The 15,366-nt window shown below is 54.0% G+C and overlaps 1 protein-coding gene across 1 annotated transcript; it reads left to right on the plus strand.

The window, feature by feature from the left end:
* Positions 1 to 3,591: 3,591 nt before the first annotated feature.
* On the plus strand, positions 3,592 to 13,574 carry SH2D2A (SH2 domain containing 2A). The gene is made up of 8 exons (XM_043878572.1): positions 3,592 to 3,718; positions 4,372 to 4,526; positions 5,261 to 5,442; positions 6,168 to 6,257; positions 6,528 to 6,696; positions 9,968 to 10,117; positions 10,471 to 10,779; positions 12,479 to 13,574. Exons 1-8 carry the CDS (start codon positions 3,685 to 3,687, stop codon positions 12,629 to 12,631), a joined length of 1,242 nt encoding a protein of 413 aa, XP_043734507.1. The 5' UTR covers positions 3,592 to 3,684; the 3' UTR covers positions 12,632 to 13,574.
* Positions 13,575 to 15,366: the final 1,792 nt, after the last annotated feature.

The following is a 15,366-nucleotide window of genomic DNA, read 5'->3' on the forward strand; positions in this document are numbered from 1 at the left end:
TCCATTTGGCAATGGGCATGATACCTCTGGACCAGGCTTGAACTGGTAATATGAGCAGATGGCCCAAGACTGCCAATCTCCTGCCTCTATGGCTACTGATTCTTCTTGAACCTCATTTATGACTTCATGCATGCACGTTAAATTGCCTCAGTCATGTCCGACTCTGTGAGGCCCTATGGACTGTAGCCTGCCAGGCTCCTCTGTCCATGGAATTCTCCAGGCAAGAATACTGGAGTGGGTTGCCATGTCTTCCTCCAGGGGATCTTCCCAACCCAGGGATCGAACTGGTGTCTCTTACATCTACCTGCATGAGCAGGCATGTTCTTTACCAGCAGCACCGCCTGGGAAGCCCTTATGACCACACAGGGGTTCCCTTGTAACCAGCTGATAGATGTGCCAGGATGACCTGTTGGCAGTAGCATCAATGTGGTCTCACACAGAGTGTCCCTGACGAACAGTGCTAAAGCGAAATCCTCCCAAGGGTCAGAGCTGCAGCATACATCAGTCGTCCACTTTGTGTATAGGGAAAGACAGTCCAGAGTAAGAATGGGCATGGACTACTAGGGAGTAGCAAATGACTTGGTTAGATGGTCAGGAATGTCTGGGACATCTCTTAGTACTTCCATGACTGGTGATGGGGCTTCCCAGGTGATAAAGAATTCCCAGTGATAAAGAATCCACCTGCCAATGCAGGAGATACAGGAAATGAGCCTTCAATCCCTGGATCAGGAAGAGCCCCTGGAGGAGCAAATGGGTTGACACGAGGTCGCAAAGAGTTGGATATGACTGAGTGACTAAGCGTGCACACACGCCTAGTGAGGACTGTTACTGAGTAGCTACAACAACCAACAGGGCAGGGCAACTAGGGCATCTACACCTCTGGGGAATGAAGGTCTGAATCACCCCGCCAGAAAACAATCCAGACCAGATGAAATGCTAAGTGAAGGTGGCGGCATCTAGAAGGAGTAGCAGAGGAGGGAGATAATGACTATCAAGCAGTTTTTGGATTAGTCACAACTATGAGGATTGTAGCTTTTTTCATGAATCCTCTCACATCAGTCTTTGAGAAAGACACCCTTGATCTCCACCTGGAAGGGGGCTATGTGATTGATTGTAGCTTCCTTCTTGGAGAGTGAGGATGTCTCTGTTTGTGCAGAACAAACATAAGCCCTATCTTGGAGTATAAGATCTGTACATACTGAGAAGGCTCAAGGGGTAGACTGTGTGGGACACAAAATTTGCACACCTCCTTAGATCCTTCTCATTGACTCCTTGGCTGCCTGCCTCCCAAACCACTTCCACTTTTATCAGAGCCTTTTTTTGTGACCTGAGCTGACAAGAGTCCAAGTTGACGGCCTAGGACTGCATGGTTTTCACACCTCACTTGTTGAACCTGTGTCCTGAGTCACCCCTCCATTTCTGGTTAATATGAAACACCACACCATGGACCATGGATCTGGCTTCCAGAGTGGATATCAAGGGGCAGGGCATGAGGTCTCTAAGTTCCTGTGAGACCATCTTGACCAACAGGAAGTGGGAAGCATGAGTAAAAATAAGTTTCTCCTCCTTTCTCCCCTCTGTGGGTTACTCGTGTGTGTGTGTGTGTGTGTGTGTGTGTGTGTGTTAGCTGTTCAGTAGTGTCTAACTCTTTGTGACCCCATGAACTGCAGCCCGCCAGGCTCCTCTGCCCACGGAATTCTCCAGGCAAGAATACTGGAGTGGATTCCCATTCCTTTCTCCCGAGGATCTCCCTGACCCAGGGTTACTCTAAGGTGTGGTTTCATCTTGTGCCCTGTCTGGAGAAAGTCCTCAAGTGAAAATGCTTGTCAAACAGGTGGATGTTTCTCTTTTCAGCTCATTTTGAGGATCTTATCCCAAGAGGTCAAGAGGAGGGAAATGACTTGCCAACAGGTACCTAAGGGAGATTGTGGTGGCTTAGTGGTATGGGCTGGCACACGAGAGCCCACCTCAGAGGCTCTTAATCTAACCATGTGTGTGCATGTGTGTGTGTGTGTATACAGGGTTGGGACATCAGAAGAGGGGACTGAACTGAGCTGTGGAGGATGAATAGGGTTGAAGAAGTTGGGGGAAGGTATTTCTAGAAGAAGGACGAGCACGCTCAACTTCATGGAAGAAGGAAATGGGGTGGAGCAGGGGCTGTATGGTTGGAGCGGAAGCTGGCTCAGGGGCTGCCAGCAGTGGTTTACCTAGTTGGAGGCTGCCAGAGCCAGAGTGCGTGCTGCCTTGCACCGGAGAAGGACTCTGGAGTCTTGATTTAGCCTGCAGAGCTACTTCCCTAACACCTCTGAGAAGTAAACATGACCCCCAGCATCACTGCTGGCCCAGTCACACCCACACTCCAAGGCCTCGCCTCCTCCTGAGCTGCCTGATCCCTCCTCCCTTCCTTTAAAACTGTTGCCTTAGAGAATTTCCTGGTGGTCCAGTGGCTGAGACTCTGGGCTTCCAATTCCGGAAGCCCTGGTTCCATCCTGGTCAGTGAACCAGATCCCACATGCCGCTACCAAGAGTTTGCATGCCCCAACTAAAGATCCACATGCCGCAACAAAGATAGACGATCCCACATGCTACAGCTGAGAGCTGGTACAGCCAAATAAATAAATATTAAAACAGAACAAAACAAAAAACCCTGTTGCCTTAGCCTTGATCCATCCTTTTTCTCTCTGGACTCTTAGCACCAAGAACAGTGCCTGGCACATAGTCACAGACTGTTGGCCTAAATCACAGTGAAGTTAGTCAAAGAAGATCTAGGTTTTAGTCTCAGTTCTGCCATGAGCACCTGAGACACTGAAAGACCCAAGTCAAGGCACTTAACTTCTCTGAGCTTCAGTTTACCCATCTGGAAAATGGGGATAATGTTCCTCCATCTCCTCTTCATTAGTGAGGATCACAAGACAGAAATGGGATTGGTCCTCTAGGGTGGCAGGAGATGCAAGCCCACTGCAGATTTAAGACATCAGCCTGGAAGTCATTAATAACAACTGCTGATAGTTTTGCTGCTAATAATGACCTGCTTAATTGAAGGAAATCCCCTCTCCCTTTCTCCAGGATGGCTGGTTTTGTCCTAACCCAGTTCCATTACCTGCTTGAAGATGAAGCCAGGCTTCCTCCTCCATACCCCCTTGTCTCACAGGTTTCATAAGACCTCAGAAGGTCCTTCAAAAGTCTGACCCACATTCTTCCTGTTGCAGCTCTGCCCCCTCCCCTCCTCGTGTGTCCTAAGAGCAAAGTCCTGCGTATGAATCTTCGACAAACCTGAAACCCCTTCACATTATAAGGCTTATTCTTCTGAAGTTGATGTTCGGCTGCCACTGCTAATAGAGAGAGAGACCAGAGAGAGGGTGAGGGAGGGAAGCCCCAGTCTGGAGTGAGGGCGTGTAGAAAGAATCAGGAGGGATGGAGATAAGACAGCAGCACCCCCAGACACACAATGACACAAATACCACACCACCACCACCTCCAGCGCCTGGCTTCCGGGGGAGGGACTATTGTCTTACGGCTTTCCATGACGTGAGTCCTCCGCGAAGGCTAGGGCTGTGGGTGAGGCGACATTTCCTGCCCCAGGGGGCTGGGGTGAGAGGAGAGATGAGTTGCTGAGTATGCACACCTTTTGAGAGCCCATACACACACACCCTGCGCCAGGGGCTCCTTTCTCAGGCTGCCCCCATGGAGTTCCCCCTGGCCCAGATATGCCCCCAAGGTAAGTGTGAAGTTGGAGAATGTGGGTGGGAGGGAACCTCAAGACCCCCACGACCCCTGCCCTCCTCCTCTCTGGGCCTCAGCTCCCACTTCGAGGGTGAGGGGCCACACCCTGGCCGCACGCCTTGCTGCGCTCCAGCAAGGCTGACTGGCAGGAGACCCACAGCCCCTGGTCCTCCTCCTCGGGTGGCTCCACTTCCATGCAGCCCTGAGGATAAAGGGGACAGGGTCTGCGGAGAGCTTCTTCTACAGGAGAGAGGAGGAAGCAGGAGAATGAAGTGGGGTGGGAGGCAGAGGAGCCTGGGCCAGAAGCGGGACCTGCACTGAGGAGATCTGCCTCCATTCCCGGATTCCGGAACTCCTGGGCCAGCTGGCTTCCCTGCGCTCCTCCCTGGGCCCAATTTCCCTGACAAGCCCCTCTATCCCCTCAGCCTTCTATGCCTCCTGGGCTCCTTACGCCTCCTCCCTGAGAAATAATCTCTGCATCCCTCCTGCATTTCTCCTGCTGTCATGACTGTGCCTGTCCTTCAGGTCCCCGATGAGTGGACTGCCCGGGCAGCGGGGGAAGTGGAGGGGCTGAGCCTGAGCCTCGGGGAATGGTGGGCGGCAGAGAGAGACGCAGGCCCTGACTGAGAAACCTCTCTGTGCTAACAGGGAGTCGAGAGGCCCCCGCCATAACCTTCAGCACCTTCCAGCCCCTGGACTTGAACCGCAGGAGCTGCCAGGGCCCGGGCCTGCTTCTGGGACCACGACTCCAGGCCCCCGAGGGAGCCTGGCCCAGCCCCAGGGGCCCAGCTGTCCAGGCTGTGGTGAGTGGAAACCTGGGGGGCGCTCCCTCCGCTACTCCCACCTCCCACGGGGGTGGGCCTGCAGGTGGACAAAGGCCAAAGCAGGAATGAGCAGGGGCTGCCGACATGGCCGGGGGCCCAGAGGAAGGGAAAGGAGATGAGAAGCACCTCCTTCAGTGGCTGAAAGGCCCACTCGCTACTCCTCTGTCCCTGGGAAGCTCAGGGCGAGTCCACAAGTGATGGGTACAGTGATTGAAGTTCCAGAAGGAGGCATCTACATCTCTGTCCATGGCCTTCGTTTGCCCACCCTCATCTCAGTCCTCCTCACCCATCCGGTCAGTAGGAAACCGTCCCTACGAACTAGCTCGGTCCCTCCTACGGTAGGATGAGCCCTCCCTCGTTCTGGCCTCTAGAGTTCCCTTCATCCCTCAGGCCAGGGAAAGCTTTTCTGTCCATCTGGAAGGCCTCACTCCCATTTAAGCACAGTTAAACAGCTCACTGCTACTGGAATAAAGACCCACAGGACCCGGAGGGAAGTGGAAGGAAATTCCCCTGGAAACAAAAACAGCTTGAGCTAAACAAGTCAGACTTTGGGAAGGACTTTCTGGGAAACGATACCCTAAAATAGGCAACTGGAACGGGGACAGGGAGCTTTCTCCACAAGTCGAAGAGCAAGTAGGTGTAAGGATAAGGAGGCGGCCGCTGACTTAGAATCATGGCTACTTCTCCCCTCCTTGAACCCTTCTCTTATGCAGGCACCTCTCCAGGCCCCAGGAGCTGCCTGCAATCCAAAGGATGTTGGGAAGGAGGAGGTGCCAAGGGAAGAAGCTCTGATCCTACAGGCCGAGACTCGGGCTTGGTTCCAGAAGACCCAGGCCCATGAGCTCCTACAGCACGGGGCGGCCCCCATCTGGTTCCACGGTTTCATCACCCGGAGGTGAGTCACAGAGGAAGAAACAGGCTCAGAGCAGGGCAGGGGCCAGTCCTGGGTCCTGGCATCAATCAGTAGATTGAGGCTACAAGCCAGGCTCTGACTCCTGCAGGTTTTGAGGTTACTCGTTAAGGCAGCTCTCCTAGGGGAGATCACCAAAGAGGCACAAGCCCAAACCCCCTACCCCGTGCCTCCACTTTCCTCCTGTCTCTAAGGCTTCTAGTGCTCATTCTCCACCTCGGCCTCCATCTCTCTCCCTCCATATCTCCCTCCATCTTTACCTCGGGCTTTCTCCAGCCCTCTCCTCTGTCTTCCCTCCCTTGCAGTTCCTCCCTTCTCATCCACTTCTCGGCTTCACTTCTCCTGTATCTATCTCTATGCTTACCTCCTCTGTGCAACTTCTGAAGTCTAGAAGTCTAATACCATCCCCGTTGCTGCCGCCACAGCGCTGACCCCCTGAACCCCCTACTCCAGGCTGCCTTTCCAGGATGGGGCCAAGAGGAGGATGCAGGGCCGGGAGGTCTCCTGAGTGGAACCCCTGGTCCGTGTCCACGCCCAGTCCCTGCAGCGGGAGTACGGTGACCACATCCTCTCTCTCCCCCACCTCCGCCCTTCTCTGTCCACTTAAGCAGGCTTGGGTGGACGTAGGGGTCCCCTATGAGAGCAGGGGAGACAGGAGGTGAGGCTAGAAAAGTCTGAGCAGCCCTTCGTGTCTTCTCCATCATCCTCAGAGAGGCCGAGAGGCTGCTGGAGACTAAGCCTCAGGGATGCTACTTGGTGCGTTTCAGCGAGAGCGCCGTGACCTTTGTGCTGACTTACAGGTGAGGGGCCAGCACTGCGCGTGGGGGCGGGCGGGGGCGGCAACAAGGGGGCAGGACTTTGGGCTAATCAGGGGGCGGGACTTGGTGCTGAAGAACGTGTGAGGGGCAGAACTTCATGATGACCCCCAGCAGGGGCGGAGGGGTCTAAGCCCAGCCCCCAGGCTACTAAGGATGGGAGACCCGGGCGCTGGGGCGGATAGAGATCGCGCCTGGTGCTGGTGTCCTGGCCAAGAAAGAGGGAGCAGATCTGATCCTGATTGGTGCCTCCAGGAGCCGGACTTGCTGCCGCCACTTCCTGCTGGCCCAGCTGGGGGACGGGCGCCACGTGGTGCTGGGCGAGGACAGCGCCCACGCGCGGCTGCAGGACCTACTGCTGCACTACACGGCCTGCCCGCTCAGCCCGTACGGGGAGACGCTCACGGAACCCCTCGCCCGCCAGGTACCCATCCCCACCCCGGCCCTGACACTGACCCTGACCCCGGGGACCCAGGCCAGGGCGCCCCCACCCCCACCGCATGCAGAACTCAGGCTGCAGGACCTCGCCAGGCACTTTCCCACTCCCACGGAGGACGCAGACATCCCTCTTCCACACATCTCCGCTGGCTGCCCTTCCAGAAAGATGCGCGCTGGTGGAGGGGTCCTTGAGAAACCAGCTCGGTCACACAAAGACTGGAGGGGCTGGGAGTGGTCAGCTAGGCCCAGGAGTCATTTGTTTTTGTGGCTTTATTTTGGCCTTGCTGCTGGGCTTGAGGGATCTCGGTTCCCAGACCGGGGATTGAAGTCTGCAGTGAAAGCGCCAAGTCCTAACCACTGGACCACCAGGGAATTCCCAGGGCCATTTGTTTTTTAAATTAAGAGATATTTACCGAGACAAGACAGATGGGTGTCAAACCCACAAAGCTCACTTACCAGCGGCAAAGACAAATAATAGGAATCAAGTGTGAGAGTGTGATGAGAGAGGAAATGCAGAGTGGGGTGCCATTTAGCTCACATGGTGGGGAGCCATGTCAGAGAGGGCCTCCCGCAGATCATTCAGGCGGTTCGGAGGGACCACTCTGTGCCAGGCATTGGTCTGGACAGTAGGAAATAGCACCAAACAAAATTGACCCAAATGTCCCTACCTTCATGGAGCTTTCATTCTAGTGACAGGAGACAGGCAATGAATGCGTAATACAGATAAACAGAATACAGAAACAAGGAGTGATGGAGTTGGGGTTATTTTACACAGGGACCTTAGCGAAGGCTACTCTGGTAAAGGGACATTTGAACAGAGGTCTGAATAAAGGAAGGAGGAAAGTCATGCAGATAACTAGAGGAAAAACATTCTAGGTAGATGGCACAGCAGGTGCAAAGGCCCTAAGGTAGAAGGATCCTTGATGTGTGTGAATAAGAGTAAGAGCACTGAGGAAGCTAGCATGAGAAGAGAGGTAAAAAATGAAATCACAGGGGTGAAGGACTGCCCGGTGGACTCTTGTATGATTTGAGATTTTATTCTACATGAGATGCACTGGGCAGTTAAAGAGTGACATGATCTGGAAAGTTTGGGAGGGACATAGGTGATCAGATGGAGGCCACTACAATACTCCAGGAGAGAAGACGGCAGCGTGGACCGTGTTGGCAGAGGTGAAGGGGCGGGGAGGTGGAACACTGGGTCAGTTTGGAAGGTGGAGCTAAGAGGGTTTTTGCAGGCTTGAGTGAGGAACGTTAAAAGATGGAGTTGTAAAAAAAAAAAAAAAAAGATGGGGTTGTATTGACTGAGATGAGGAAGGCTATGAGAAGACCAAGTCTGGGAGAGAGGGGAGATCACGAGTTAGTTCAGTTTTGACATTCATGGTTGGAGACATCCATTCAGTATCCAAATGGAGATGCCAGTTAGGCAGTTGCAATATATGGACTGGGATTTGAGGACGGAAGTCTAGTTTGTAGATCAACATTTGGGAACCATCAGTATGTAAACGGATTAATTCGAAAGCCTTCAGGAGGGATGAAATCTCAGGAATGAGCATAGATGGAAAAGAAAAGAATACCAAGTCTCCAGCATTGAGAGTTTGCAGAAATGAGGGGGAATCTACAAAGAAAATTGAGAAGGAGCAGCCAGAGAGAGAGGAGGAGAACCAGGAGTGTGATGCTCTAGACGCCAAGCAAAGAAAATCCATCAGGGAAGAGCAGATGCCAGAGGGTCTAGAATTAACCATTGGATTTGGCCAACAGAAGGTCATTGATGACCTGGGCAAGAATAGCTGCTTGGAGCTTGATTGGAGTCCATTCAAAGAAGTTGGTAAGGGACTGTGCCTAGGGGTGACTATTGTGTGGAATTTGGTGAGGAATAAGCAGAGACCTGAAGATTCCTAAACAGTGAGAATAGGATGTAGGGAAGTCTGGTGGACAGGGGAGCCAGCTGGAGTTGTGAGAGCCAAGGGCGCAGCTGTCAGAGACCAAGCTCTATGACCAGCCCTCAGAGGGTCTTGTCACTCACATTCTCTGGAGTTTGGGCTTTATCCTGGAGCAACAGGCAGCCATGGAAGGATTGCTAGAGGAACTTCTACAGGTTCATTCTGCTCACAGAGTGGAGAATGGGTTGGCAGGGCAAGATGATGCAGGAGGAGGTGATGGATTTAGGAGGCCTGAACAGGATCAGCAGCTGTGGGCAGGGAGAACGTGGGCAGATGTGAAGATATTTAGGCAGTGGAAGGAGCACGGCTTGTGCTCCATAAGACGTGGGGAGGAAGGGAGGGAGGTGTCCGGGTTGACTCCTAAGGTGCTGCTGTTTCAGCAACAGGGTAGAGGGGCTTTTTTTTGGCTGTGCCAGGTCTTAGTTGCAACATGTCAGATCTAGTTCCCCGACCCAGGAATTAAATCCAGGTCCCCTGCATTGGGAGCGCAGAGCCTTAGCCTCCGGACCACCACGGAAGTCCCTGAGGTGCTACTTTATATTCATAAAGGGAATGCTAAGATCTCTTAGGGGGTTAGGGCAGGGAAAAAGAATTCTGATTTGAATCCATGCAGTAAGTGCCCAAACACTGTCAGATGGAGACATGCACTTGGCAGATTGCAGAAAAATGAGAAAAGCCCTATGGGCTGAGCCTCCAAAAATTATCATGCATGTGGAAAACATTCGTGAACCCAGTGATAAATGCTGAGCTAAAAGCACACCTAACATGGGAAGGAACCCTATAAGGCTCATCTCCCCTGAGGCAGTGTCTCTGTCCCTAAAATATCTAGCTGTTAGCTGTATAATGTACTCCTCTTGCAGCTGCAGAAGTAAACATGGGCACAGAAGTCTTGGAGATCTATCCCCAAGCTGAAAAATTTTAGGCTAAAGACTTGTGAGGCCTGGTTGCAGTTTTACAACCACAGGCACAAACGGTGACTGGTCTGGGCCTGTGTTCCAGATGAAGTTAACTTAAATGCTAAATATCGCCTGTGACCAGAGCAATTGTCCCACTTCCCAGTCTCCTTGCCATCTCCATGCCCTCTGCCTCACCCAGAAATCCAGCGCCACCCAAATTTCCCTGCTGCACCCCCACCCCGACATTCTCCATATGGACCAGATTATTTTGCCCTCCGTGGATCACCTGCCCACTCCCACCAGCCATCCCTCCGGCATCACATCCCCACGGCCTCTTTCTTCTCTTTACCCGCCCCCACCCTGTTCTCCCCCTCCTTCCCCCACACCCCCGGCCCCCCCCCCCCCGCCCCGACCCCCGCAGACTCCTGAGCCCGCGGGGCTGTCCCTAAGGACTGAAGAATCAGACTTTGGAAGCAAAAGCCAGGACTCACAGTTTCAGTATAGCCCCATTCTCAAAAACGAGCGAAGTACAGCCCCGACGCAGAAAGATGGAGCTGGGGAGCCAAAGCAGGTATGTGACCCGAAGCGCTGGGAGAGAAGGCGGGGCCTGAGAGAGGGGCGGAGCCTGGGGACGAAAAGGAGGGCGCGGCCTGTGTGAGGGGGCGGGGCCAGTGGGTTGGAAGAAGGCCTGCAGGGGGCGGAGGCTCAGACTGGGTTCCAGCTCTGGCCCTGCCTGGGTTAGGGTGACCCACTCTCCGCCTTGGCATCACTGACTCATTGGACATGAGTTTGACCAAACTCTGGGAGATAGTGAAGGACAGAGAAGCCTGGCGTGCTGCAGTCCACAGGGTTGCAAAGAGTCGGTCGCCACTGAGCGACTGAACAACAACGACAATTCTCCTCCCTGCTCGCCTTCTGTCCTAGCCCTCCCAGCCGCCCAGGCCCAAGCCGCCCATCCCCGCCAAACCTCAGCTGCAGCCGGAAGTCTACACGAGCTCTGCTCCGAGACCCCGCCCAACCCTGCCCCCCAAGCCCTCCAACCCCATCTACAACGAACCTGATGAACCTATCGACTTCTACGCCATGGGCCGGGGCAGCCCTGGGGAAGCCCCTAGCAACATTTATGCCGAGGTGGAGGTAAGGGAGCCTGATTCAAGGAGTCAGGACCCGCGCTGCATCCTCAGGCATGAAGTCCTACGGAAATGCCAGTCCAGGCCTGTCCTAGGCAGCCAGGTAAATGGGGTTGCAGGGAAAAGTGAGGCCCCTAAGGAAGACTTCCTGAAAGCTAGGTTGAAAGGGTGGAGAAGGTGTTCAGACTGGATGTCGGGGTCAGGGTGAATGAAGGTCAGAGATGGGAAGAACAGAGGGTTGAGACTGCCAACAACCCTCTTCCAGGCCCCTCTGTTTGGAGTTACTGGGACCTGCCTCCCCTTTGTCAAGTCCTCGCCCTCTCCACTTCTCAGAGAAAGCAGAGGGCCCTGCAGGTCCCCTCAGCCTTCACCCACCTGCACCTGTGTCCCTCCCACCTGGCTGGCCCTCTTCAGAACCCCCTGAGATCGACCCCACCCTATGGCAGGAGTCTTGGCCTTCACTTCATCTCTCCTCCCCAGTCTGAACTTGGGCCTCTCTCATGCTGGCTCAGCTGGTCCTCCCCTCAGCCTTCAGGGCCCTGCCTTCCTGAAGAAGAGCATCTGGAGTCCTTCATGGCACCTCAGATGAGCTCAGGGGAGGGGGTGCCTGCCTGTCCCCTCCTTCTGCACATGCCCCCTCTCCTGCAATCCTCACACCTGCCCAGACTTCTCACTGATCAGGTCAAGTCAGTATCTTGTTTCTTTAGACTGCAGCTCCCACCCAATCCCTCTGCCTCTGCCCCCCTCTTCCGTTCCCCGCTCCAACGCTGGCATCTCAGGCTCCCCCTCAGCCCTTGTGCCTGATCACGCTTTATACACACCCCTGACTGCCGTCCTAGAGCTGATGTCAGCAGTCCACATCTCTATGTGAATTTCTCTCCAGGCTTCTGCTCAGCTCCCCAACATCCCACAGCCTTCTGGACTCAGCACAGCCAAGTGTCCTCACCCTACTCCCCTGATTGTTCCCTCCTGTGTTCCCTCTCCCATTTGGTATCTCATCTAACTATTCAAGCCAGGTTTGCAGGGCTTCTTTGACATCTCCCCACTCTTCACCCTCACTCCCCTATAGGTACTGATTCCTGCTGGGTCTTTTCCTAAATATATTTTTCCTTTCGTCAGTTTTAGCTCCCATCCTCTCTCATCAGGACTTTCCAAGAGCTTCTTAAGTGATCTCCTGGCCAACAATCTTGCCACTTCTGATCCACTGCCCCAGGAAAGTCAGAATGGTCTTTCTAAAACAGCTACCAGGCCCATGAAGCTCTCTATAATCAGGTGGGGTGGGGAGCCACCCCCTCAGTCTTATCACCAGCTGCACCCATCCACCCTGAACTGGTCACATTTCTCCAAATACACCAAGCGGTTTCAAACCCTCCAACGTTTTACATACGCCATTCCCTCTGCCTATAGCTACTTCCTACAAACGTACCTTCCTACTGCCCAGCAACCTTCTAATCATCCTCCAGCTTGCCCACCCTTCCCCGCTTCTGCAAAGACTTCCCTGACCTCACCACAGAAGCTTTCTACACACCTGTCATGTCACTGATCGTTGATACCAATACCCCCCTCCCCCAGCAGAGTATTAGCTCCCTGAGAGCAGGGATGGGACTTGTTCATCTCTTGTTTCCAGAGCACCAGGCACAGTGCCTAGCAAAGAGCAGGTTTTCAGGAAATGTTTGTTGAATGAATGAGAGAGGTTTAGATCTCCTCTTTGCAGGCCAATTTCTGTTAAGATCAGAGGCTGCAGGTAAGTCTAGGAGGCAGAAGGTAGAGGGTATCACCTGGGACCATCCTTCTCTCTACAGAATCTGCATTCTGAGAACTCCTTGGCTGAACAAGGCCCTACTGTGCCGCACCAGCCCCTACCCCGCTGGGGGCACACTCTCCCCCACAACCTTTCTAGACAAGTGCTTCAGGACAGAGGACAGGCGTGGCTCCCCCTGGGGCCTCCTCAGTAGCTGGTGAGTCTGAGCTGGGGAAGGATAACTTGGAACAGCGGGTCCAGAGACCTTCACACACACCCAGCCATCCTTCTCAGGAAATGTGGATGGAACAAACTGTAGGTGATCAGCGCTGAAAAGGACCTCAGCCATCATCTATTGCAAAGATGGCAAAAAAGTGTCACCTTGGATGCCAACTCCAATCCATTGATTGTGGCCGCCTGGACCACTGCTTTGGAAAGGATGTTAAGGTCATATCTGAACTCAGCAGAAAAGAACACCATGATTGATTAGTGATGTCTGCCATGGGTGAGAGAAGAGGAGCAGCATCTCCTTTGCCCTTACTGATCAAGTCCAACTCCAGCTTTGTTTTTGGAAACAAAACCAGAGAGGGATGGTGGCTTAGTCAAGGTCAAGGACTAGAACCCAGGCTTCCTGATTCTTCTGTTTAGTGCTCTGTTCTGTACCCTACTCTACTAACTCTTCTCCATGGGAAATGTTTGAGATTTCCTCAGATAAGAAATCTGGCTGCTTTCCAGAGTTCTACTGCATGGGGGCCTGGGTGCTGGTTCCCTTCCTCCAGATCCCAGCTTAGCCCTGTTCCCCTAACTGGTCTGGGCCCACACAAAGAAACCTGGAGGCCAGAGGAGCAAATGTGGGGTCTGCTTCCTTTTAGGGACACACCCTCTGGTTCCCTCCCAAGAATCTCCAAGAATCCAGTGGCTCAGAGCTTGCCTCTAAGGAAGAGGGCTAGGAGAGCCCTGCTGCATCCCACTACTGCCCTGGTTTCCCCTCCTGGAGTCTGATTTCCTTGGCCCTCGAGCCTTGGAGTCTGGGCCCTGGTCCAATGCTGCTGTTGTCTGAGGAATGGTTTGGCGAGAACAGATGTTAGAACTTGTTTGTTGATTCTTGTCTGGCTAATAAATCATTACCAACCACCTCCCCCAACAGGGATTCAAGTACTCCAGGCTCCTTCTGTCTCTGACTCTTATATTGCAGAAGGCAAGTTGTCAAATGACCATTGCAATTGGGGAGAGTGGTCGATGGTCGAAAGATACCTGGGCAAGGGCCACAGATCTATGGGCTGGGGGTGGGGAGACACCAAGGTGAGGGACACAGACCGCTCTCTGAAAACTATTCCTTCCCTAACTGGGGTGGGCTCGGCAGCTAGCCGGGGGCAGAGGGGTGACTACATCGCTTGGGGGCTGCCAGGGAAGAAAGAGGGGCAGGGAGGGGAATGGTTGAAAGGTAGCCCCAGCACCTCCTTCCTCAACCTCCCTGCCAAGCACAGGACTGGAAGGGAGAGGGGGCATTCTTAACCTTTGTGTGTGAGCCCCTTAGGATAGGGGACCCCCTTGCAGCGGCTCCCCCCTCTTGGGCTTAAGCCTCCCCTGTTCCTCTTAGGATGTTTCCTCTTCTCTCCCAGACCCACTTCAGGGCCTCTTGCCCCTGTGGCCAAGCTCCATACTCTAAGCTTCAACCACCTAGAAGAATCAGCCTCGGGTTGTGTTTTTGTCTCAGAAGGGGTCTCTCTGAGGCAGGGCTGTGTCTGCCCCTGGATCACCCTGAGGGCTCAGAGCAGAGACTGCTCCCCACCCCCACCCTGGGAACCACTCACAAGGCTTCTGGTACTCCTGTGGTCCCAGCCTGTTCTTACTCTCATTTCTAGGAGAGTTCAGTCAAGACAATCAGTGTCCATCAGGGTCTGTCTCCCTCCCAAGGGCCCCTGTGTACTTGCCAGAATCACAGAAGTCCCCCAGACCCCTCCCTGAAGACATAGTCCCTGGGTCTAGGCGCTGCCAACACTGGGCCAGCCCCAGTGACTAGTCAATTCCCCTCCTTTCCACTCAGTGCTAATCAGCTCCAGGAGAAATACAGTTGCTGAGTCAACAGAGTGGGGTTCCACTTCCTTCTGTCTATAGGTCTAAACTCCCTCCTAAGCAAGAGAAGAGGTGGGAGGGCAAAGGGGGGCGGGTGGGGGGTGTGGAGGGGAGGGGAGGGGAGCAGATGGCTTTGGGGAGGAGAGGCTGAAAGTGCAAGAAAGGTCTGAGATTAGACTCAGGGAGTCACCTGGTGGCTGATTCCTGTGGCAGCGGAGGAGGTAGAAAAAGGAGAGGCTGGCTGTATAGCAGGAGCTGGAAGTCAAAGTCAGCAGATGAGCTTTCCTTGGACTTCAGGACAGAACAGGGTGGGCAGGTTTGGGGAGGGGCCAGGAATGCCTAGTGACCCACTCGGTGTCTCTGAAGGAGCAAAGCCTGCTAGAGAGGGGTGAGTGCTCCTCACTGCTAGGGGTAGGCTCAGCAGAGTGGGTGGGAAGATCCTGACAACCAGCATTGTCAGCTTTCTGCTGCGCTTTGTTGCTAACACACTGCCCAACCTTTAACAGGGAAGCTTTTTTCTGCGCCGTTCCCTACATTCCTTTGAAATGGAGGGAGTGCCTTATTTGCCTGTGGGGCTACTGTACTGATCAGATGAGGCCAGGCAAGCAAGGGGCTTCGCAGAGCAGGACTGTGGGGCTAGAAGGGACTTCGAACCCTTTGTGACGGACTTGTTGGTTCAACCAAATCAGAAAATGAGTTCTACAGAGGGGAAATGACAGGGAACTGGAGGTACAGGGTGGATCTTGTCATCCCAAGCACTTGCTTCCCCTTACACTGTAGGGCCCCTCCCAGGCCCTAGGATAAGGCCCGGGTCCTCCCCCAGGCTCCAGCTGCAGGCCCAGCCCTGATGACCCAGGCAGTGGAGCGTCCTTC

Source organism: Cervus elaphus, chromosome 20 (genome assembly GCF_910594005.1).
Source record: "Cervus elaphus chromosome 20, mCerEla1.1, whole genome shotgun sequence".
NCBI lineage: Eukaryota > Metazoa > Chordata > Mammalia > Artiodactyla > Cervidae > Cervus > Cervus elaphus.

Coding starts and splice junctions, on each gene's coding strand:
- SH2D2A (XM_043878572.1), top strand. CDS start 3,685: ATGGAGTTCCCCCTGGCCCAGATATGCCCCCAAG. Junction 4,527..5,260: donor GCCCAGCTGTCCAGGCTGTG/GTGAGTGGAAAC, acceptor TCTCTTATGCAG/GCACCTCTCCAGGCCCCAGG. Junction 5,443..6,167: donor CACGGTTTCATCACCCGGAG/GTGAGTCACAGA, acceptor CATCATCCTCAG/AGAGGCCGAGAGGCTGCTGG.